Source organism: Molothrus aeneus, chromosome 1 (assembly GCF_037042795.1).
Source record: "Molothrus aeneus isolate 106 chromosome 1, BPBGC_Maene_1.0, whole genome shotgun sequence".
NCBI classification, from domain to species: domain Eukaryota; kingdom Metazoa; phylum Chordata; class Aves; order Passeriformes; family Icteridae; genus Molothrus; species Molothrus aeneus.
The window spans coordinates 105879019-105904417 of NC_089646.1; the positions used below are offsets into that span (position 1 = coordinate 105879019).

At 37.7% G+C, this 25399-nt stretch overlaps 1 protein-coding gene across 1 annotated transcript in view; it reads left to right on the plus strand.

Annotated features, from left to right (window-relative positions):
• The first annotated feature begins 7673 nt into the window (after positions 1 to 7673).
• Positions 7674 to 25399, plus strand: part of RBBP8 (RB binding protein 8, endonuclease) — a 34204-nt gene continuing 16478 nt past the window's right edge. Inside the window, exons 1-7 of the mRNA XM_066546403.1 lie at positions 7674 to 7778; positions 10417 to 10637; positions 15717 to 15759; positions 18140 to 18235; positions 20301 to 20413; positions 21947 to 22022; positions 25110 to 25276. Coding sequence (XP_066402500.1) covers positions 10526 to 10637; positions 15717 to 15759; positions 18140 to 18235; positions 20301 to 20413; positions 21947 to 22022; positions 25110 to 25276 — 607 coding nt within the window. The 5' untranslated portion in view covers positions 7674 to 7778; positions 10417 to 10525. The remainder of the gene's footprint in view (positions 7779 to 10416; positions 10638 to 15716; positions 15760 to 18139; positions 18236 to 20300; positions 20414 to 21946; positions 22023 to 25109; positions 25277 to 25399) is intronic.

Below are 25399 nucleotides of genomic sequence, written 5' to 3' on the forward strand. Positions count from 1 at the left end.
GTAAGAAAAGATGATCTAAAAAATGATAAATATCACTGTGGAATCATTTTATGAACAAACACAGCTTTCTAGAGTTACACATATACAGGTTTGCTGTATTGAATGTTGAAGTTTGACAACATTCAATACAGCAAACCTTTTCAAGCCTGAGTGTTTAAATTCTGGGTGCCTAAACAAAAAAGAAGCACACGTTTAGCCAATTGATTGTATATGTACCCATGATTACATTTCCAGAAGTGTTAATTCCAGTTCTTACTGATTTAACTCAACATCTCCGACAATCACAGCAGGAGATGTAAAAATTATGGCCTATATTTGTATTTGAAAAAAAAAAGAGTACTAAGTTTACACAGATGCAGGCTTCAGCTTCTGTCAGGGCATATGCTGATCTCTGCCTACAGCCTGAATAACTATGCAATCTGCAGGACTGCCGTGCAAGTATTCTTGCCCCACAGCCATGAACAAGAAGCGGCACAGCTGCTATTGCAGCCCATGTGCTATTGTAGCCGGGCAACTGCTGTAGTTCCTCACAGTTATGGCCCAAACGTGCCATGTTCTCTGACCTGTTTCACCTTGAAATAGGCTGTGCAGTAACTCAGGGTCAGATTGCACAGACTTGGGCTCCACCAAAGTCACAAGGTAGATATTCCACGTGCAAGCTCCCAGTATGCTGTTTCTCAGGTGGTAACAAAGATACACTGAACTCTATGAATACAGTAAATACACTTTTCATTGGAAAGAAATCTGAATTAGTGCATAATTTTGGGGGTTTTAGCTGGTCACACTAAAGATTTGGTGTTACATTATAATAAGTCTGTACTGTTAGTGTTATAAAAAAAGGGCATTTTCTTCTCTGTTTCTCTTTGCACTTATGCTGGGCAGACCTCTAGCCCAGTTCATCTGCATATAAAATGAAACAAAATTTATAACAATAAGATCTTGCTACACTTAACAAGGATGTATCACTCCCCCACCCCTCGGTAAATTATTTTGCTGGAGGCTACATCATTCTCTCAGAGTAGTATGTTGGGAGTTGACAGAGGCGTGCATAATTCGCCGCGGAGAAGCCTCCCCAGCCGAGCTGAGCTGCAGCATGTTGGGCTGGCCTTTGATGCAGACTGGTTGGGCAGGTTCCTGGGTGCCCCGGGAACCGGTCTGACGGGCCTGTTATGCCAACAAATTCTGGTATGATTCCATGCTCTCCAGAATGCAAAAACCTGCCCAGCCAGTTAAATGAAAGGCATATTAGGTTATCCATTGCACATTGTATATATCTTAGGTGCAGCAGATCTCCACTCGGCATTCTCTAGTGTGGTCCACAGTGGCTTCCTCATCTCACTTACACTTGAGGTTTATAGCTGGAGGGGAAGTCAATAGTAAATATTTATCACCCCGACCAAGAACAGAACTTTTCACAAGTCAAACAGAAGGGTGAGTTTTGAAAATCTTTCTTTTAAATTAATTTAAGATAACCTTAAGCAAAAAATTTCTCTGATGCTTGAAGTGGTATAGTGTCTATTTCCTTGATGTGTCTGAGTACTGCCAGTCTCTACAGCACTGGTTGACAGAATTTTGGTAATTGCAGCTGTTTGAGCTTTCTGTGTGCAGCTCAACATCATCTGCTGTCTGCAGGGTATTTACTGCAGAGATAGTTCAATGGACCTAGCACAGCAGTGAGACAGAAACTCCACAGCCAATGACTTGGTATTTTGAGCAGTTCACTTAAGTATTGCTTATATTGCTTCTCTTTTATACAGCATTTTTATAATCCCTGTCACATAACAGCAGTGTTGTGATAAGGCATAATGCCATTACAGTAAGGTGTGTGGTTACTAATTCTTGCCAGACTAATTTTTTTAATAGTTCAATTTTATAGAGTGAGCTACTTAAGCCTGGATTTACCTATTTCATGGTAAGATAGGAAAATTGCTTGTCATTCTTACTGCTTTCTTTCTACATACTTATTAGAAATTTACCTGTTTAGAATGAGTAACGGTGGTAGTAATGGCAATAAAAAGCAGTGCTAGTCATAAAGGGTAGGCTGACCTGAAAGTTGTACCTGTATCTGCAGCTGAATCCATTCACAGGTTCTGTGTCAAATAAGAAAAATTAAACGGTGTGAAAACAAAAGCTGTGGAATCTGGTAACTGATTAACTACTGGGGCACAGAACTACTTGCTGAGCTGAATAGAAAGGAATGAAGACAGGTTTTGTCATGCCTGTTAGGACAAAATAACTCTTTAACTTAAGTAAATGTGAATCTTCTCAACATCTGTGTAGCTACATTTTTAAAAACCCTCATATAGCTACTTCCGTCTCCTGGGAATTCTTGATTTTGCCTAACTTTAAGCAAAACAATTACCATTCTCTTTCACGATGTGAGAAAAACCCATATCAGAATCAGTGGATACAAACCACTAGATACAAAATATCTATATTGGATTATGTAAGATTTTATGGTAGTCACACAACAGGAAGTTTCAATTATGTTTACTGCCAGCTATTTCCAGGCTGATGCTAAAATTAATATTATTCTTTTGTAGAGTGCCAAGAAAAAGGCCCCTTGAGCCTCTTAAAAAAATCAATGAATTGAAATCACTTTCTCATTAGCAGTACTGTATGTGTGTGTAAAATTTTTTCTTCAAAGTGTAGATAAACAGAAAAGAACATAGGAAAATTTTATAGTCTCACAGAGGCTGATAATACTCATCAGGAAAAAAAAGTTCCATTTTCTTATATTCTCAGTTGATTCTGCTATCAAATACATAATGAAAACTTGCTAAGGGATAAACCATTCTCCAAAGAAAAATTACAGCTGGCTGAACTATATGGTTTGCATAAGAACTCTGTGTAGAGCCTCTAAAATGCTACAAGAGAGCATTGATTTCTAAAGCTATAGGATTTTAACACAGAACATGTTGAATGTATTTAAAATTCAAACTAAATAAACCACTTTTTCAAAACGCTGCTTGCCATCCCCTCTTCCCCTGTCCAGTTTATGTGTTCTGTTTTATTTGAGTTTTCCTCAGCTGCCTTTTTTTTTTTAGGGGGCTGGAAGTACAGGGGCTATTGTTTGGGAATTTCTTTTTCCCAAATGGTAAGTAAAATATTACAAATATTACTTCCTATATGCTGTTTCTTTTCTGTCCCTGAATTCATGTTGTTTACTACAGTAAAAGGTAGGTGGCATGATTTTTTGCACAGATCTGTTAACTTTTACTTCAGCCTTCCAAAGCTGAGATAAATATGCATAACTAATCAAACTGGTCATGTTATCCTGAGTAACATCAGTATGAACAAAACATTTCCATCAGTATGAACAAAACATGCAGCTAACACAAATAGGTGCTTCTGCTTAGAGCCTGAAGACCAGGAACTGGGGTCCTGCAACTGTATCCCTCACATTGCCCTTTTTGGTTTTTTCCCCCTCCATCAGGTCTTCCTAAGAGACCTGAGAGTTTGAGTTGAGTAAGCCCTGGCAGTTTCTGACTATAGATGAGGAGCAGTGAAAGCACTTCAAAGAAGAGGGCTCCTTAAAATGAACAGTGTTACTGGCATCGGGAAATTTGATCTTGGCTCAGTTTCAAATGGGGCTACGCAAGCAGCTTGAGAAGAATCAAATTCAACTAGTGGGGTGATGGAGTGGCTCCTCCCTATTTTTCCACAGAGAGCAACCACCTGTGCCAGACAGCAGTGGTGGGGTCTGTTGCCTGTGTGCCTTCCCAGCTGTAAAAAATCATGCTACTCAAAGCACTTCCAGTTCCAACACTTCCAGTTCAAATCCCATTTAGGTAGCAGCTGAACTGTGCCACATATTCTTATTTACTGCATCTGAAGTTAGGCTCCTTTGATGGTCTTTTTGGCAATTGCCACATAAAGTGCATTAAATGAACACGACCAGAGAATTAAACAATATATTTATCCTTCAGTTGCAGATCTGCAAGTCGAGGAGGTTGTGAACACACTGGCCATGTATATGTATGTGTGATCTATTAAATGTGATGCAAATTCATAAAGACCTCACTATTTTATTTTATGCACACACACATATATATTTATTTTATACACACACACATATATATATGCAAAGAATGAAATAGTTACCTTTGTGCATAAAGCAAATAAAATATTTAAATTGGACTTCCTATTGTAATTATTAGCTGGTTTTAATCTCTACATCTAAATTTAAAGTAATAGAAACAAAAAAAGAGTAAGCTTTTCTGCTAATATCTTTTAGCCCTACTCTGTATGCGTATGCAGTGAACTATGTTCTCTGCTGCTACCTGAGTGGTTAGAAACACTGATGCAGCCTCTGTACTACCCCTCAAAAAGGGAGGGGTGTGTGTGTGAATTAAAGGCTATTTTTAATTTTATCTGTGCTGCACATTGCAGTACTCTCACAATAGAACTTCATTTATTAGCTGATTTGCTGGTAAATAGTCCAGTCATCAAGAAGAAAGGCATTGCCACTAAACTGTAACTGAAAATTGACAGCTCCACCTACTATTATAGGATTAAACAGTTCAGACCATCCAGGTCTAAAATGGGCTAGGACAAAATAAGATTCCTGCTTTTCAGAATTGCTCATGGATAAGGGTTCTGTCACCTAGTTCAATGTGCCACAGTAAGGGTTATTTTGAAATCTGGACACAAGCCATGACACCACAGGAAGTTTCATATCTGTTCAAGCGCAGCAACGGTGAAGCATTTTTCCCACAGTTTTATTGTCTAGGTGTGTGTGTTTACTCTTACGGGGTGAATGAGATGCAGTTCCAGTTAGACTAGTCATCTCAAGACACCCAGTGTGTGAATGTGGACTATCAGACTCTCCAGTAGTTTTCTGGCACATTCAATGAGCCAGGAATTTATTCAGTGGCCACCTATGTGATTATGAAATACATAAAATCAAATAAATCTGGAAGGGAGATAAAACTAAAGTTCAACCGTTAACGTTAATCCGTTTTCACTTACTGCAGAGTAGATAAGGATAACACTGTAGAAGTCAGTGGATTTATACTGCTGTAAAGATCAACATGAGAGAATATGAAAACAAACAGCTCAGAGTTTATTGGGCAATAAAAGGGATGACATCATTATTTGCCAGAGTGCTTCCTATAAATAGTAAGAAAGGTACAGTTTATGGTAAAATATCTGATCGATCAGCAAGAGGGCTACTTTATTTCTACTTATCAGATCTGTGCATAGATTTAAGAAATCTCTTAACATGAGGAAATGATTGCTTGCCTACATCACAAACTTTTAGATTACAGAAGTTTCAAAAGTAGAATGAAAAGCTGCCAACAAGCATTATTTAGAAAGACTGGAGTGTCTATCACAACCTATTATGACATGACAGCTTTCTCCAAAACACCTAGCTAATTTTAGTTCCATCATATGTCTACTGATCTGATAATGCATCAAACTTACAATTTGATCCTACAATAAGTAATCTGCTGCTGAGCTCCTGAACAACATGTTTCTTTTATTTAAGTCAAAAAATAAGTGTTTAAACAATGATGAGGAATGAGCAGAAAAGTTAAGTACATGATTTTTTTCAAAATACTTCAGAATTCATGGTACATACTTGATGGGAAACAAAGAATATTTTCAACAGTGGGGAACAACAGATTTGAAGCTTGAATCATGTGTCATCTACCGTCTGACAGTATTTCAAAATACCTCAAAAATGTTGAAATAGTATTTCGGATACAGTTTTATTTATGCTGTAGCTCCTTATTTATGTTTTCTTGAGACCTGAGTGATCTGAGTAATGTAAAAAGAATTAGATGGAACAGCTACTAACAATTATGAAAGACCTGAACACTTAACTTTTTAAATATTGCTATTAACAATCTAGAAAGTATAAGTTTGCAGCACTGTCCCTTCCAAACTGATCACTATTATGTCTTCTAGTCATGCCACCAAGCTGTCTCTGCATGAGTTCCTATACATACCAAAATGGTCCAGCGGAATCACATGAAGGCAGAATAGTAATAGTGAAAAACTCTGTTTTGTTTCTATTTCATCACTAAGAACTACCTAAAATCAAGAGGTTTATCTCATTGCAGACAGCAGGGCTGGTCCCAATGAATGAAGGAAAATTGATCTGCAATTTGGGCAAAAAAAATATAACACTGAGAAGTAACAAAAAAGTTCAGCAACCTTATACCGTACTAATTATATGTGCCTACTGGTTTCCATACTCACATAAAACACAAAAATATGCCTAGGCTGCCCTGTTTTACAGTAAAATGACAAGCCACGGAAACTGTTAAGGTCAAGAGGATGGGGGGAAGCCCCCCCACATACTTCTGTGGGTAAGCCCCAGCAACCAGAATATGAATCCTGGGGCACCGATAAATTTAACAGCATAGTTTTAAAGGCAAGACCACTTCTGGCACAGTAGTACACCCGATGATCCTTTTTACATCTAAACCAGCAAGAATTTCTTTCAGGAAGGCAGGGGCAACATTTGTTTCAATGCAGGCTCCCGCTAACACCCTTGATTTTCCACAGTGTTCTGTGCCTGCTGTGACACTGAACTGTGGCACCAGCCAGGGCTTGGCTTATCCCCTTTGCTTTCCTCTGGCAGCTCTCTGTGGAAAGCCCAGTACTGGGCCAGAGGAGGAGAGGGCTAAGACAACACCTGGTGACGTTAATAAACAAACACGAGCCAGCAGTGTGCCCAGGCAGCCAAGAAGGCCGATGGCATCCTGGCCTGTGTCAGAAATAGTGTGGCCAGCAGGACCCTGTACTTGGCACTGGTGAGGCCATGAGGCTTGGGCCCTTCACTTCAGGAAGGACATTGAGGTGCTGGAGCGTGTCCAGAGAAGGGCAGCAAAGCAGGTGAAGGGTCTGGAGCATATGTCCATGAGGAGCTGCTGAGGGAGCAGGGGCTGTTTAGCCTGGAGGAGGCTCGGATGAGACCTTATGGATCTCCACAACCACCAGGAAGGAGGGTGCAGCCAAGTGGGGTCAACCTTTCCTCCCAGGCAAAAGGGACAGGACAAAAAGAAGTGGCCTCAGGTTGCTCCAGAGGAGGCTGGTTGGACATTAGGAAGAGTTTCTTCACAGAAAGGGTGATTAGACACTGGAATGGACTGCCAGGGAGGTGGTAGCCACCCTCACTGAAGGTGATAAAGACTGGACGTGGCACTCAGTGCTGTGGTCTAGTTGACACGGTGTTGTTCGGTCAAAGGCTGGACTCGATGATCTCAGTGCTCTTTTCCAACCCAGCTCATCCTGTGACCCTGTCACTGTGCCACCCCCGCCACCCGAACCCCCCGGCGACCGCCCGGGACGGGGGCTCAGACCCTCACTCTCCCTTCTCTCGCGAGAGCCGCGCAGAAGCCTCGCGAGAGTTGCCCGCGGCCCCTCCTCCCCGGGCGGGGAAGGCGCTCGCTGCGGTTTTTCCTTTTTTCCCGCCGCCGGCGCGCGGAGCCGCCGGGAGCCAACCAGGTAACGGCGCGCGCTCTCCTCATCCTCCGCCGGGGAGCGACCGCGAGCGCGCCGCCCCCGCTCCGCCCCGGGGACGGGCCCGCCACGGCCCCACCGGCCCCGGGACCCCGCCGGGCGCTCCTCAGGCGCTGCCCCGCCTGCCCGAGGGAGCCCCGTTCTCTCCGTCTGGGAGGCTTCCGCCGCTCGGGACAAGCGGCGTGTGGGACATGCCATACCGCTCCTCTGGCGTCCCGGCTGCGGGGTGTGACCCGAGCCTGGCGGGAAACTCCCAAGTGTTGGTCATGGCAGGATTTCCCAGAGCATCCCGGCGTGTCTATCGAGTGAGTTTTATGTGCGATGTTGGTGCAAGAGGGAAAGGAGAGCGAAGTGCACCGCCGGGAAGTGCAGCAGAGTTGAGTTTGTAGGAGCAGTCGGCGGGGATCAGGGAGCCGTGTGCTCCCCCGAATCCCGGAGGGGCGGTGTGGCCCCGGCTGAAAGGTATCAGCACCGATAAGCGGCCTCGGCGCCTTTATCGGTGCTGATGAATTCCTGGAGGCAATCACTGGTGAGGCCGTGGAAAGCCTGACGGTGCTGGAGGGAGTTGGGTTGTGGAAGAAGAGGGAAATAAATGGACGCTTTCAGGTGGTTCTATGAAAGCGGCAGTCGGCAGGATAGCAGCAGAGCATGACATCCGGGAGAGGGGCTGGCTCTGTGCATCCACCCCCCAAGCAGCTTCCAGTGCTGTCCCTGCCTGCAAGTGTCCGTACATCCAGCTCTGGCGCTTTTACCCCCTAAGGACTGGAAAGCGCTTCCTTAGGGCTGGAGACTAAGCCGTCACTTTTACACCTGTGCAGCTGCCCAGGCCTGTCAAAGGCTCCACTTGAACGCTTCTTGCGGGCCCTGTGCTTTAAGGGAGGTTGAGCACCTGCAGGAAGCAATGTATCATTTTGGGATCTTTGGGCAGATGAAGCTTGGGAAAATGCCTTGCTATTTTTTTCCCTACTTATAGTCGGTTGATGCACTAATAATTTGCAGAAACTTTGAGTGGGTTTTGTGTATTTTTTTTTTTTGCAGTCATCTTGGGGAAAAAAAACCCAAAACAAACACTACGGACACCATTTATTGTCTAGAGTCAGGTGACTTTTCCATGGGGTTGAGTCATCTGACAGACTTAAATCTGAAACAGTAAGTGAAAGCAAGCGTGTGGTTTTCACTGCCCTAGTGCTTGACAGAGAAAAAGCTTGATCCTGAAACATCTGTTGAAGGTGTAAAGCAAGAGTTTAAAAGTCATTCCTAATTTCACTAGGCAATTGGTTCCACAAAGAAGTGTTGTAAGATGGCTTAATGTGGCTGCACAAAAAGTGGAGCATTTCAGCTGCAAAGATGCAAGCAAATCACTGTTCAACTTCTGTTGAAGACTTGTAGGCATTGCTAATTTCACAGGGTAATTTTATTTTCTATTAAGGATTTCTCTGAAGATAGCATTTGTTAACATGAAGCCATATCCTGAAATAGGCACTGAATTTGCTATGGACAGAGCAGGTTAAAGCAAATGTGGAGCTGCTGGCTTCATTATTGTAACATTTAAATATCCTCATACTATAGAAAACATACAGTTCGAGTGTTTCTGTTGAGAATAATGTTTTGTTCCATTATTTTTATTCCATTGTAAAGACAGCCAGACTGCAAAAAAGTGACTTAAAACAGTGCACAGAGAGATGAGACAGGAGAGTGGAACCAAAGCCTGCAGGCCCTAAACTTGGTTACTGACCACTGGACTGAACATTTTGCTGTGGTAAATCTGGGGGACCAGCTAAACCAGCAGCTGCATTCAGATACTCTAAGTTGTTTGAAGGCTTTCAAGATAGGAAATGCAGCTTCTTGACTAATCATAGGCCTTGTATCATCTGAACTACAACTTATACCTCAAAAATTTGAGAGCAAATTGTTCCTTCCATTTGTTAGTATAGGCATGGTGGTTTGCTTGCTCAAGTTGCTAATTCAGGAATAGTACAAAATATCTTTTTTTCCTTACTGCATTTTATATTACAAGGTCATAGAGATAGCGATGTCCACCTGGTAATTACAGTCCCTGTTCAGAAGTGTTTGTTTTAAACTGACTGCATAAAAATGGGGAAAACTTAGAATGTCCAGTTTCACGCAGGGAAACGGAAGGACAGAGATTACAGGAGTATTTCAGTATTGGACACCCAGTGCCAGTAGAATTGAATCTTGCCTTGGCTCAGAGCCAGATCTGAGTACCATGCTTCCTCTGTAGTTTGCCTGAGGGCATCATCTCTGTAAAAAAAACCCTTTTTTTGGGTTTTTGAGAATTATGGGTAAGATTATCCTAAATTTTGTAGGCAGTCAAGCTTCTAAGATAGAGATAGCTGACTTTGATTGTTCTTCTCAAATATTAATGTTTTGGCAATTTATAGATTTTTGTGATTACTCTCCAATTCTTTTTTTTCATCAGGGAATGGGAATCATTTTAATATAGAATTGTGAACATTTGAAGGGGATGTGAGCTTTTCTTTACAAAAGCGTGTCATTTGAATCCAAATTTATATAAAGGATGTGTATAGACAAATCCATCTCTGATAAAACTTATGACAAATTCTATTGCTGACAGCCAGATTTTGGTACTATGGCTTACTTTTGGAAAACAGGAATTTGGTATTATTCTATCTTTAGATAAGAAAAAAAATAAAGACTCTTAAGTGTTTTAATCTAATTTTAAGTTGATAGCTTTTTAAGGGAAGGAAAATTCTGTTAGTTTGTAATTACCTGCAGCAAAATACTTAGCAAATATCAGTTTGTAATTACCTGCAGCAATACTTAGCTTTCAGGGTGACTGTCACTATGAAAGTATTTAAATATATACCCTCAACAAGGATAAGTAAACTTTGCATTTCATCTATGGCTACAAGTTATGCTCTGATAAATTCAAATGTAAGTGTTTTCATTCTGTTGTTACAGATGTACACCCCTCTTCAGAAACAGTTTCATAACTATGTAATTTAAAATATCAAGTTTGAGAGTGAGCCAGTTCTGCAAGTCAAAGAAACTGGGAGCAGGAAAAAGCAATATGAATGCATCTGGAGGAAGCTGTGGCAGCCCTAGTTCTGCAGAACCTGCAGGAGATTTCTTCAAAGAACTGTGGTCCAAACTGAAGGAATGTCATGATAAAGAAGTACAAGGTAAATCATTGAAGGTTGGGTTTCAGGTTAAAGTTGATGTTTGTCAGTTACCACAGGAAAACTTTGAACCAAAATACTCTGCATGGAACTAAATAGATTTTTAATGTTTTCAGTTATGCAGAAAGTTGGACCTGATGATTACAAATGATCCTTAGAGATTGACCACCTAAGCCTGGTTTAACAGGATTAAACTATCAACACACATAAATGATTTGCTAGGTCAGTGAAGAAAAAGTAACACAATGTTACATGGAGTCTCTGCTTGCCTACAAAATATCTATGTGTTACTTTACCTTTAATGGATTGTGATTCAAATCTCCAAACCATGTAATTCAATGGATTATTTTCTTTTTCTTTTGGCTTTAGTTACTTCAGATACATTAAAATTATTTGCATTGTTTATTTCCCCTAACTTATGCAAAATCACACTGCAGATTAATGTTACTGAAGTGAAAATCATTTCTTCAGATTTTAGTGTTCTACATTTTCTCAACAAAATTTGTAATGTTTTTATAATTTGATTATTCATACATTATGTGACTTGTAATAACAATTTTACTACAGATTGGCTGTTAGTGTCTCTTCATTCTTCAGTAATTAAAAAAAGATGAATTATTGCACTACATATATTGCTATTGTAATATTGTTTTAAAAGGAGCATTCGTAAGGGCTTTTTGCTAAAAACATTAAATAAGTTAACATTTTGTTCTGCTAATCTAAAGTCACATGATCCATTCTTTTGGATGGAATTGAAACAATATTAGACTGTGTCTTCGAAGAAGTTTTTCCTTATGTATGAAATAGTATTTATATTAGGCTGGAATAAAAGTAGTTGAGTTTTTGTGATTTAAGAGCTGTAGTTATGCAAGTGGATCTTTACCTAGGGCATTTTAGTGGTCTTGGTTGTTTCTGCTAACCTCAAAACAGTTTCAGGTCTGTCCATTTTGGCCCAGTTAGACCATCACTTCTTGGTTTCAAAAACTCTTGGAGATTGTTTTATAATTTATGAATGTTACATGCCTCCTACTGAAAGTCTTGATTCAATTATTTGCAGCACTAGGCTGTGACACTTTGTTGTTGATTATTAAAAAAACCAGACCAAACAAGCAACCAAAAAGCATATACCAATATGGCAACTAGAAAAAAACTCTAGCAGACAGTAGCATTTCTTTACATTAACATATGGGCTACAGTTTTACAAAAAACCACTTTTTTTAATAATAATTTTTTAAATTGTTGATGGTTCTTTTTGGAGTGGGTGTGATGTCAACCACAGATAAACACGGAAGTACTGACAGAATGGGATCTGGCAATCTATGGCATGTCTGAACAACAAAAACTTAACAAACAAAAAGCTCTGATGTAGAGACTTATGTTAAGTGACCCTTTCTCTAGTTTCTTGGGGTGTGCAGCACGTGATTTTCAAGTTTGGGTTTTCTTTATGCAAGCAAGATACTCTTTAGAATGCATGCAGGGTGTGGCCAGGTAATTTTGCCACCAGGCAGTCTTTTTCATGCCTAGCCCTTTGTCAGTATGTCCCACACTGTGTTAGGTAAAATTAGGTATTCCATGATAACATCAAAGACATGCCTGAAGGATAGTTAATTTTTTCAGAAGGTGGGGATCCTCTTATAGAAAATGGTACTGGAAGATATTTTAGAAACATCAAACACAGACTTGCCTAGACTTTGCTTGTTTCTGAAGTCTATAAATAAGAATTAAAATTGACTCATGAGTTTCCAATCTGAATGTCAGCAAAAATTATTTTAAAGGTGGTAGAAGGTGGATTAAGGGAAAGTTAGTAGTTGTTGGAAAAGCTTCTTTCATGTACAATGTACTGAACACTGAAATGGTGGAATACTTATTTAAAATCCATGAAAAGTAGAATTTATGACACATGAACTTGACATGGTCAGAAATGCTATATGAATTGTACCTTTAAAATGTAGACTGAAGAATACTTTAAACTCATGCAAATTGAAAGGGATTTTATTGAATTTCAGTATTACTATATTGTAAAGGGTGTGTTTTTTCACCATTATGTAAAGAAATCCAGCTTCTTGTTCTTTTAAACTGATCACTTCCAAAAAGATCCAAATTTTGGCCTTCTTCAGCTGAAAGTAGCTATTATTTAAGTTAAGTTCATTATGAAACAATGGGTAGAACACCTACATTCCAGTTTCCAAAATACTGGTTATGGTCAGTGTCAGTTGACTTTTCATGGAGTTCAGAAGTGCTTAACAACTCAGAATAACGGTCATTAAAACTCTTTGCTTTTATTTCCTATGTGTGGGATACTTCCATAGTGCCCAGAAGATTCAAAGGAATTCAATAATGCTTTTTGTAAAGTGATTTATTTCTACAGGTGGTAATCCTTACCTCTTGCTTGAAATAATTATATAGATGCTTGCTGCACGTGGATTGAGATGGTTTCTGAGGATTAATTTAAATCTAAAACTCTATACTAAAAATATATATTGGCATAGAAATGTGAGCAGTGTTTTACATACAAGAAATTGCCTAGTTTTTTTAAATTATTGCCTACCTCTGAAAAGCAGAAGATATCAATGGACAAAAACTGTAGTCATAGAAGGAGAGACTTAGAAGGAAAGCAATCTCATTGGTAGATTGCTGTAGGAAAGGAAATGGCTGGAAGTTCCTCAAAAGTAAGTAATTATAGAAAACAGAGCTGGAAGGGATTTTAGGAGGTCATCTAGTCCATCTCTGTACCCTTGAGGTAGGATTATGTCTGTGTCATTGCTGACAGTAGCTTGTCCAACTTGTTTCAAGAAATCTTCAGTGATAAAGAGTCTGTGGTCTTCCCAGGCACTGTCAACATTAAGGAAGTGCATTTAATGCTTTTGAAAATTCATCAGAACAGAAATGATCATAGCCATTAATTGAAATATTACAGCCATATAGTCTAATCACATAGCAAGTTTCATAAAATAATTTAATTAATCTGCCTAATGATAGTTTAAATAAAGTCTCTGTTGCTTTAATAGGCGTCATTTACTAATGCACTTACAAGCTTTAGGTAATGTAGATTATATAAATCTACAGCTTGTCTATTCCATAAAAATATTGTGTAAAAGATAAAATTGAATTGGGAAGGGACATAGTGTAGTTCCACAGAGTTTTATGTGCTCCCTATGTTAAATAAGGAAATCCGAAAAACCCAAGCTCCTTAAATGAGCATGCTTAAAAACTCTCAATGCTCTGGAAAAGTAAAAGGAAGAGACTACAGCAGATGGAGTAATTCAAGGCTCTTGGATAAATGTATCAGGCTGGTTTCCTGCCTTCTCATTGCAGTCATTTGAACTAAGAAAAAATGCAACCTTTAAGTAACTAGTTTAGTTCCTCCTGAATTCAGGTGAGAGAGGAGATAGTGTTACCTGTAGCACAGTGCTGGGCCTTTTGAGCCCTGCCTCTTCAATTGGTTGCTCAGGTTGCCAAAGTTACAATCCTAAATACTTGCTGAACAGACTACCTGTTCATACAGGAGATGCATTGTTGTGCAGCTTCATTCCTTCCGATGGGCGTGGAGCAGCTTTAAAGCAAGCTTTATAGGGGTTCTAATTGCAGATGCCTAATTGACTTGATGAATAGCAACTGCTTAAAAAAATAAACCCTCTTTCTCTGCTGATCTGCATGATAGAACATAACTTCTCACAGGTGCTGAACACTTGGAGATAAAAGAAATCTTGCTATATTTCCTAATAATTTTTTAAGTAGTCTGTCTGCATTTTTAACTCATTGTCTCACTGGCATCTTGTAGCAAGTATGGGTTCACTGAGTCTGTGGCTGGCTTGACATTTTAAGTGGCCTGAGGAGTGAACCTTCTCAAGCAATTAATTTTTCCCTTAGAGCTATTCCTAGTTGAGTGTGGTAGTGGAGAAAAAAAATAGTCTGTTAGCTGCCTTAACCTACATTTTCTATAGTAAGATGTAGTATCAACTCTGTATTTAGGCTAAAATTCAAAATAGTCTGAAGTTTTCTTACAAGTGTTCTGGTTTTATAAGTTTATCCTGCTATCCTAAATGCATAATGCTTTTGCAAGAGAGCTTAAAAGACACCTAATGTTCAGCCTGAAGTTGGTAGCAACTTTTCATAGTTAGAAGAAAATAACCATGCTAGGAAATGTTATTTTCTGATGGATATGAAAATTTCTCTTGTATTTTTGTTTAAGAAACTGTTCTGTCATTGGGGTCTGATTATTTCTGTTTATTTGGAATAGGAATGGCTAGCTTGTGTGTGGGTAATATCACATAAATTTCCATAGCACTGTGTCCCACTTGTTAAATTGTTTTGTCCACAAATATCTTCTTGTCTCTATGCACATACAAATGCACCCAAGACCTTCCAAGCAGATTGGCTCAACAGTGTTCTGTCCCCTGGGCTGTCAGCTGCCCACTCCTGCTGAGAACATCAGTTGTATTTGAAAATCTTTTTCCTTCTGCTCAGAATGTAGTTAGGAGTGTGGAACTCTTATGGGGGAGAAAGGCCACAGATGAAATATCATTCATCAATTCACCTTCAGGTAGTCCAAGGAAGCTTTGACTGAGACAATCTGGTAGCTCGTCTCCAAAGAAGGATGTTGTCCTTCTGTGCTTTAAAGCCTTAAATCACATCTTTTTAATGTTTCCTTTATGCATATGCACTGTAAAGCATTTTTCAGTTCATTGATTGGATGCTTCATTTCCAGTGTTGTATTATGAATTTATGTGCACACAGAACATATTTTATGCTATTTCTGTGGGCATAGTCAATGAAAATATATTGACAGTGCTGGCTATTCATGTGTGGTTATTTCACAAAGGTGTTTGTTTACTTGTGTAAGTGGAAATCTGTGTGTTTGCTTAAGTCCTTATTTCCTGGAGATCACAATGACTATATTTGTTTCCAAGATCCTGTAGAACACACTCAAAAAGTCCAGAAGGAACCTTTTTCTCTCCAGATTATTGACATTTTTTGTCTCTCTTTGCAGATAACAGTGGTAAACGGGGAGTTAATTTATTGTCTCACTCATTTTTTAAAATCAGAATTCCATAACATATAATTCTTCTTTCCACTTTTCAGGCTTACAGCTGAAAATATCTAAGTTGAAAAAGGAAAGATGCTTGTAAGTACTCATCCTAATGATTAATTTATTAAAGGAGAGTCATAGTCCCATTGATGAGCTGCAATTCTTGTAAGATCAATTAAGGTTTCATGGATTCTTTCTTTAGAGGTGTAAAATACTCTGCTTACTTTAATAATTCAGCTAAAGTTATCTGCAGGTGTACAGAGCTCTTTACAGGATGTGTTATTTCTTAAGTATAATTTATAAATTAAGTAGTTGCTCATTTTTAATTTGAAATGATGAAATTATCTCTTACTTTTGATATTAACCTGCTGTATCATAAGTTGCTTTCCTGCTCTGGAGTCTTAAATTGATCAGTCAGTTTTCTAGATGAGAAATATTATCAGTGATGTGACTGAACAAGTACCAAATAGGTTAGTCATTGTTTGTTGGAATCTTTCTACAGCTGCCACATTGTGGATACAGTACTGTTACATAGGAGGTCTTGTTCTCCTTGCTGCATCTGAATACCTGGGGTTTAGTATTTCAAACTTGGTAATAAGCTGACAATGAGCACCTTATTTTGTATCCCACTCCAGCATTGGAGCTAATGACTTGTAAACCCTAGGTCAGAGACCGGCCATTATGCAGCGCCTTCATAGCCACAGAGTCTGTCATGTTTATCAGGTGCACTGAAATTTTAAGAAAAGAAAACCCAAACAAAAGCTTAGTTACTTCTGTTGTGTTACTGTCTTCATGGGGCATTTTACAGGGTTTAGGTGAAAGGCATGCAGTATTAGTGTACATCAATATCTTCCTTATTTATTGCAAGTGACTTAATGCCATAGAATGACATCTAACTGACAAGAAACAATTTTTAAATTTGCTATTTTAAGCCTCCTGTGAGTGGTATAAACAGAAAAATGAGGGGATTATTTGTGGTTTTAGTTTTTTTGTTGGAGGGATTTTTTAATGTCCTAAACATCAGGAAAATACAGCCTGCTTTTGTCAGACTTTGAATTTTGCCATGGCCTGGCTGTACTTGGTTAGTGAACTGAGGTAAGAGAACTTTAACATTTTGTGTTTCCCAAGTAGAAGTACAAGCCTTAAATGGTCCCTCATGCTGTTTGCATGTAGCTGTTTTATAGGTTGCATATGCAGTTGGAATGGCCTATGTGGGCCTGTGTGATAGTACAGAAAAATAAAGCATCTGTACTTAAATTACAGTTTAATTAAATATGCTTGTGATTGTACACTGTAGAAGCTTCCAGCTGTCCCATTCACTTTATTACCTATGATTGCTAGTTTCTTGAACTACTGTAATGCCAGCAATATGAAAATGTGGTTAGCTAAACATATGTTAAAGGGACAGTGCCAAATGAAAAGTTTGTTTGTGTAAAAGAACTGTATCAAGTTAGTAAATATGTTTTCATTTCCTGCTGTGTGTGTGTGTGTGTGTGTGTGCTTAACAGCTTTTCATGAGCCGATTTCATGACTTCCACAAATAATCCATCTCAGGCACACTGAAAACAAACAACTGCTTTCATGGATATATACAAAGTATTCCATGGTAGAAAGAAGAACTGAGAATTTCTCAGAAGTTAGCCACTGTCATGTTACACAGGTTCAGGCATTTAGCTTTTATTGAACATTAATATTCCTGTAGAAAATAATTGTGTGGTTGTCACGCGTACCATGTTTTCATCTTGAAGAGATGTTGTGATCTGATAATAACATTAAAAGGGAGCTGAAACTGGGGAGTTAACATGACTATTTTTCCTTAGCTCTTTTAAGGAGAAAATATTCTTTGTCAATTAATTAGTTCTGGTTTTTAGAGAAGGTATTTTCTACAAGATGAACTGCTTCTGAGCATTTTGTAAAGAGACTTCTTTTGTCTTTATACATATTATGGGAATACATGCTCTATAGAGAATTTCTTCTTGAGGAAGTAAACTTCTAATGGATCTAAAGACTTTTCAGAGATTTCCAAACTTAATGTGGTTTGCCACACTGCATAATTTACTCACTGATATGACAAGAACAAAACAACCTTATTGTGGAAGCTCCCATTAGATTCCCCTCAGCTCCACAACACAGTAAAGTGTAAGAGAAGTCTTTGAGTTTATTCTCTGAAATTGTTGCTTGAACATTGTTAGCTTTTATGTCTTGACTGTCATTAATTCTAGTTTTTACCTGAACAAAAGGTATATAACAGAAGATCACCTGTATTATGAATTAGAAACTAGCTGCATCTTTCCTCTGTCATTTGTAAATTATTAATCAGAAACACTAGCTTTGTGTATCTTCAACATAATATTTGTGCTCATGATAATCACATTTCCTGAGGATATGAAAGAAACATGCCAGAGAAAATTCTCTAGTGAAAAAGTAATTACTGCAATTTAAAGCTAGAACTAATTTTTCCTCCTTTTCTTTTCAGGGATGCAGAGAGGCTTGAAGAGTTCTATACCAAAAACCAACAGCTCAGAGAACAGCAAAAAGCACTTCATGACACTATCAAGGTTTTAGAAGACAGGTGAAGTAGTGTCTTCTGGCTTTTGAGTTTGTTGAGTTTTGCTCTCACAGAGTAGCTCTGGATACTTTGCAAGTTGAGTTTATTGTGTTTTGGTGTGGGATTATTGATTTTTGTTTTAGTAAGCCAGTCCTTTTCTAATGCAATCCAAATAGTGTGTTATAGGCAAAGGTGTAGAATTTACATTTTTCTGAAGAGCAATCAATAAATATATAACATATATATTTATTTATCTCATCTATATAATTAAACATAAAATCAGTAATGAATAAAAATAAATAACAATTTCTGTTCTATTGTTATCTTCAAAGTGCTTATCTTGTTTAGTTCAGTTTCAAAAGAAGTTAGAATAGAGCAGCTTGGAAGCATACAGACATTTTCAGGTTTGTTCTTTTGTATCCATCTTTGTACAGTTAAATTTTATATTGATCAAGATGTAATACGAGTACAAAACCCAAAGGCTATATACTATGTTGTGAAACTAATGAAATAACTCACTAGGAAATGTTTCAATTTGAGGGGGTCTTTTTTAGCAATTGCCTGTTTTACCTGAATTTGATCATAGGTTCCATCTGTTACCTTTTTTTGGACTTAGGTGTTCTCCTCACATATTGATCCATTCTACTCTTTCCTAATTTGTTTCTGTTTAATCTGGTGCAGCAAAGCAAAACAAATAGACATGAAATTACAGTGCATTTTTCCTTCTTTAAAAACTATACCTGTTTTGGAAAGTATATGGTAAATTTGCTGTTAATAGGCTCTCAGAAGCTTTCTGGGAACAGGAGATCATTACATAGTAAATGATTTTCCATTATTCCAATGTTACCTCAAATTTTGAGCTGTGATACTCTACTTTTACTTTCAACTCCATTTCTCTGTGAAAGGCAGTAGGGATAAGCTTTAGCCATGCAGGTAATAAACTTTCATACCATGTAAGTAGACAGGCATTCATGGTCTGGATGGACTTTTCTAATCCCTTAGCAGATGAATTACTCACATTGTGAAAAACAAAAGAAGTATTTCAACTGACTTAATACAAGGAGATTGTAATGCTGTGTTTGTTACACATTCAGATAAGCTAGTATGAAAAGGCATTTCAGTATTTTACTCTTGCCATAATTCCACAATATTAAAACACCAATAAACAGGTATGGGTTTTATTTCCAATATTCAGCTGTGAAATTGGAAAGTTACATAGTTTGTTTAATTGGGATTTTTTAATACTTGATGTAGTAGCATCAGCAATGGAGAGCTTTTGACTTACTGGTTTCTTATTTAGCAGGCAAAAGAGAGTCTGGTTTTCACTTTGGTAACACTGTTAGCTTTTTGCTGTGTACCAGAAATAAATATATTCCATTTATCAACTATAAAATGAGCACATATTTCATTGCATGAATGAATGTGTCAGGTAAGATGGAGTGATTCTAACCAGTCCTTTTCTGATCATGGATGTATTTTAAACAGCTAATCTGAACTATTAGAGACAGTGGAGTCAATGCCTCTCATGAACTTTTGTATCCACTTCAAATTATTGGTGCTTAGATAAAGATAAAGGGTTTCACATTTGCTTGGCAGTTGTTAAGAGTGAAATTACTATTTGTCCTTTTTATTTTATTATTTTGCTTAATGACAGTACATATCCTTCTTAAATGAGGTAGTAATTCTGTTTAGTGAAGTGATTTGCTTATTTGTATTTTCTTGAATGAACTTTACATAAAATGGTGATTTATATCTAACAGTATTTTTAGTAGGATGCCTTACAAAGGTTTTCAGTGGCAAGGTGTCGCATGCTCCACTTTATTATATAAAGTAATGCATGTTGCTTTAGAAGCATCCAGTACTTACAATCATTTATGCAAATGTTAGAGCGTATAGTATTAGATTGTTTAGAAATCTCAAAACATTGCTATGTGAATGTATAAAACCACAGTACTTAGTGGTGTTCTGCACAGCTGTCAGAAGTTCTCTGGTTTTCATTGTTCAAAAGGTCTGTTAAACGTTGGTATCTGCTTCATGCATGGCAATATTTTTTTAACAGAGGGACCTTTTTCTGTTCATTTTATTGTAGATTGAGAGCGGGGTTATGTGATCGCTGTGCTGTAACCGAAGAACATATGAGAAAGAAGCAGCAAGAGTTTGAAAATATCCGGCAGCAGAATCTCAAACTTATAACTGAGCTTAGTGAGTTTTATCCCCAAGCCTGAAGACAGAACATGCTATTTTGTAAACTGGTTCTCCAGTTATTCCTGTAACTTGATATAATTTATATGCGGTGTGTTTAGTAAGCCCAGAAAGTTCAGTCAGGGGATACTTAACTGTACAGTCTGAAAATATGTAACATACCAGTGACTAGTCATTTGACCCACCTTCTTAGATTGAAGTGCTGATACTGAAAGTGAACTGACGTGGAAAATCTTACACTGTAAAGTAGCTACTTTAGATAAAATGTGACTGCTTCTGTTTATTCCTACAGCTAGAATGATTGCCAGCTTTCCTAAGAATACACTGACTTCAAAAGGAACTGGTGATTGCAAAGTATCAAGTTCAGACAGAAGTGGATCCAGCTTGTGTCCTGTAGTTGATCTTGGACTTTAACTGCAGTAAACCCATAACTGTCACATAACCAACTGACGCCACAAAAAATAGCTTTATACCTGGCAGCTTGTAGCCAGCTCATTTTGAAATCAAGAAATAGAACATATGACACAAATTACACTGTTTGTTTCGGGTGATACACAAGCAGGACAGAAATATGTTCATAAAGAGAGTTTGGAAAGATTGGTTGTATAAAGCATACAATAATAAAGGACAGAATTTTTGAATGTTAATGGTATCCTTACCATTAATTATTTTGTATCATTTAATTGTCTTTATTTGTCAAGAACAAGCAGACATTAAATGAGATTTAAAATACAGGAAATGCTAGACAAAAATTAGCTTTTTGGTGCTTTAGTAAATTGTGGAAATACTATGCTAATACAGAACACATCAGTGTTTTAAGGACTTCTAATATTGAGCACTTACATAAAATTATTCTGAGTTGTGAATTTAATGATGAACAGCAAACAGGGTACAGCCAATCTCTAAATATAGCTCTGAACCTTAAAAATCAAGGTGGCACCTATTAGGTACAAATCTTGAGCTGTGACACAACAGTAGGCTCCCATGGGTTTGGCTTGAGATCTGTAGAACAATGAAAAAGATAATTTGAGGAATCTAGAGGCAAAATAGACAACAGCAAAATAAAAACAAAAACATAAAAATTAAAGTGGACGGAAGAGTTGGAGCTATCACTATGTTAGTTTGAGACAGCTTGGAAGAAAGGCTTAATGGTTGCACTAGTGGCTGAAAGCAAATTCAAATTGCTTTGTATTTCATAGGTTATCCTTAGTCTAAGGTAGCAATTTTGTCCATGGAGGCAAGTGAGCCGTTCACTCATCTTTACAACACAGTCTCACTTGTGTGTATGTGGACAAAAGTAATTAATGATTGTGTAGAACTAATGTTGTGATACAGTAATTGTGTCACCTCTGCCTTTTCTAACATGTCATTTTACTACTTTTTAAATGGCTAGCTTGAAACTTAATTTTTGTAAACCACAGAGAAGGTGCATGGTATTACATTTTACAATTGGTTCTGTTTCCTTCAAGGACAATATTATTATGTTAATATGTGTGTAATGATTTTTTAAATACTTTTTTCCATAAATTTCAGTGAATGAAAAAAACAACTTACAAGATGAGAATAAAAAGTTAACTGAACAGTTCCAGCAATTACAGAAGGAGCTAGAGTAAGTTTTGGGTTGTTTGGGATATTCCCCCATTCCTCAGTAGAAATGTCTGGGAATATAAATATCAGCTTTTAAGTCTTTAAATCTTGTTTCCTCTTTCTGATAGATAGACTATGATAAGATAGCCTACTGCCACAACGTAACAACATAAGCCCAGCTGCCTTCTGTTGTGCAAATTTTTATTTTCTTTTATCTGTGTGCATCTTGTTTTAAACTGGGAGTAAAACTGGGAGAAGTGAATTTATCATAGAAATTTTTCTTGACTTCTGATCACAGTGCATAGCAAAGCCTTACATATCATGCTTTTATTCCTTGGTTGCCTCTTTACCTTATGTTTCCTCCTAGACTAAGACTTCAGAAAAGTAGTTACTTAAATAGTCAAAAGTCCCAGGATCTTGCAATACATTTTTAAAATAAACTTATTATAATTTTGCAATTTTAAAAGAAAAATACTATAGTAAATTTGGAAAAAAAGACATAGAAATAATGAGCTACAAACTGACTGAAATTTTAATCTGCTATAGTAAGAATGTGCCATCTAATGTTGTTGTTAATATGTGAATGTGGTGTACTGTGCAAGGCAGAGGTAGTGTTCCTTTCTTGTTGTGGTCTGACATCATCTGAAAATTATCTCACTTTTCCCTATCTGTGACTAAGTTGTGTACATGCCTGGGAGAAATGGGACAGGATGTGTGGACTTGATACAGAAGGTTTTTTTATGCATAAGGCTTATTTCTTGTCTCTGTCAGAATTCAACTTCAGTAGGGAGTGAAACAACTAGAGTTCAGTTCAGAATGACTGCAGCCCTATTCCTTTGTATTTCTTGGTTTGTCTTCCATCTTTGCACCTTCGTTGTCCTTTCTTTTTTATGTATGCATTTAATTTTCTTGGGGTAACATACTTCATGACCCGAGCTTCCACTAAAAATCTCTGGCCAATGCAGGAAATCTGACAATGACCAATGACACAATATGTTATTTGCTTTGCATGTTAGGTGATCATTTAAATAAGTGCAGAGTTGAGTGGATGAACAGTAATTTACAAGGCTGGAACTGCAGTTTTAATACTACTGCATTTGGTTGGTTTGGTTGAGCTATAGTCATGGTACTTTATTTAGAATTAGCAACTTAGATTGATATAATATCATCACATTGTAGGTGCAAAGTAGCATATTGTTTCCACTGCATGATATGAAATCAGATTTTTGCAGTCTTCTGTATTTTGTAACCACATTATAATATTAGGAATAAAAATCTGAGAATTCTCCATATAAGTGAAATCAGTGGAAGTGTAGAAGAATTGTATTATCGGATCCTTTATGACATTGAGATTTCATTACGCATGGATGGGAGCAGCAAGGAAATTTATGCAAAAACCTCTCCTGGGGTCTCAGATAAATCTGTGATTCAGAAGTTATTTATTACATAGTTATGATGTACAGTATGTAGGGCAGCTGCTTCATTTGGTGGTTTTTTTCTGTGATGGTATGTAGAAACCATCCTACCTCTTGGTTTATATAGAAGTAAGGTGCAGAAAAATATATTTTTAGTTGGTTCATTTGTCAAACAAGGCCATGTGTGCCAGTAAATTTAAAGAGAACTCTAGCAGCTAACTTAAATTTGCAAAGTAAATTGATTAATATATTGCTCTGTTGTTTATTTTGATTTGTGTCTTAAGAAATTGGTAGTAGATAATACAGTTTTTCAGTGCTTTCTTTGTAAATATGCTAGAAAAGAGGAATTACAAAATCCCAAAAGGGATTCATCAAGACTTGAAAGCATCAGTGCATCAGTATTCATCATTAAGTGTTCCAAGTTAGTAGTGGTAAAAAGCCTAACTGCAAAAATGCTTTTTGTCTCAAGCCAGACAGCTTTTTAAAGTTTCCATTACCTTATTTTATATAAGATGTTGTGGTTCAGCTTCAATGCAAGCAAAAATTTATCTGTATTTCCTCTTCTTCCCTTAAATCAAAATCTTATATCCTTCTCTTTATAGTTAGGAAGTTATCTTTTGGCCTGTGTTTTCTCTTGAGAATCTTAAGGGAAAATGCAATTGCAGGAAGATGACCAAGCAGGCTGAGTTAGATTTCTGTGTGCTTTTCTTTTACTGCCTCTTCCACATCTCACTGCCACCACCATAGGGCAGTTAGCCCCTTGTGAAGTACTAAACAAACTATTTAAATTCAAAGATCCAAAATCAGTCCTTTTTTGTTGTTATTTCCTCACTATGTATAGATAGAATTTTTGGAAAGAAAAGACGTTGTTTGTTACACCGGTTTTTATATACCTACTCTCCGGCAGGCTGCTAGAGCTGACAGTGTGAGAGAAGGTAAACTTCATAGCTCATCTTGTATTTTACATTACTTTTTTCCATGCTTTTTTACATTATTCCCTGAAGACCTTTTTGAGTTGAGTTAGAGGTAACATCAATGCTTTGGAGGGGGATTGCTTTGAATACAGTGCTATTCAGTACTATTTAAAATTGTCCAAAAGCTTTTATTTTGTATTTAAGGCAGCATTTCTAATCAATGAATATATCCTAAATTGGAAAGGACCCAACAAGGATCATCAAGTCCAGCTCTTAAGCAAATGGCCCATCCAGGGAGTGAAGCCAGGATCTTGGTGTTATCCAGCACCATGCTCTAACCAACTCAGCCAATCTCGGGGTCATAAACTGTGAAGATGTACAGGGATTTCCATACAGGGGGGGAGACACTGATCCATCCATTTCAGCATTCTTTTGTTAAAGAAGCACCTGCTTCAGAGGACAAGCTATAACCTCTACAGTACCTAGCTTCATCTGGGAAAAAGGGCTTCCATAGTGCAGTTGTAAGTTGACTTCAAATGTGAAGAGCTAGGGTTCTTGGGCTATGCTGTTCTTGGGCTTGATGGAGCAATTGTTAATCTTTTGTTAGATGTATCTAAAAACTGGGTTGAATATGACTTTTTTACAGTGTAATCTTATTGAGGTGGCTGTATTTCCAGAATTGTTGGGTTCTCGTACTGTGTGATTGTCCTGCTTGCTGAAGTGAAAACTCTTCATCTTCATGACTTGGGCTTTTATTTGACCACTTGATTTGGTCTCCAGGGTGCAAAAGCAGCAAGCAGTGGAGGCAGAAGAAGTTATTCCAGATTCTCCAGTTCTAGCATCTTCATTTTCTGTGGTTAATCGTATGAGAAGAAGAAAAGAGAATAGGCATGTCCGATATGCAGAACATACACCCCAAGATTTGGAACTTAGGGAAAGCAACAGTGGTAAGAGTATTTTTTTTTTGTAATTATTTAAGGGCTAAAGAGAAAGATGGTGTATAAACTTGATTGCAAAGGGCAAAAATTAAAAAAAAAACAACCCCTGTGCTTTTTTTTGCTCTGCTTTTT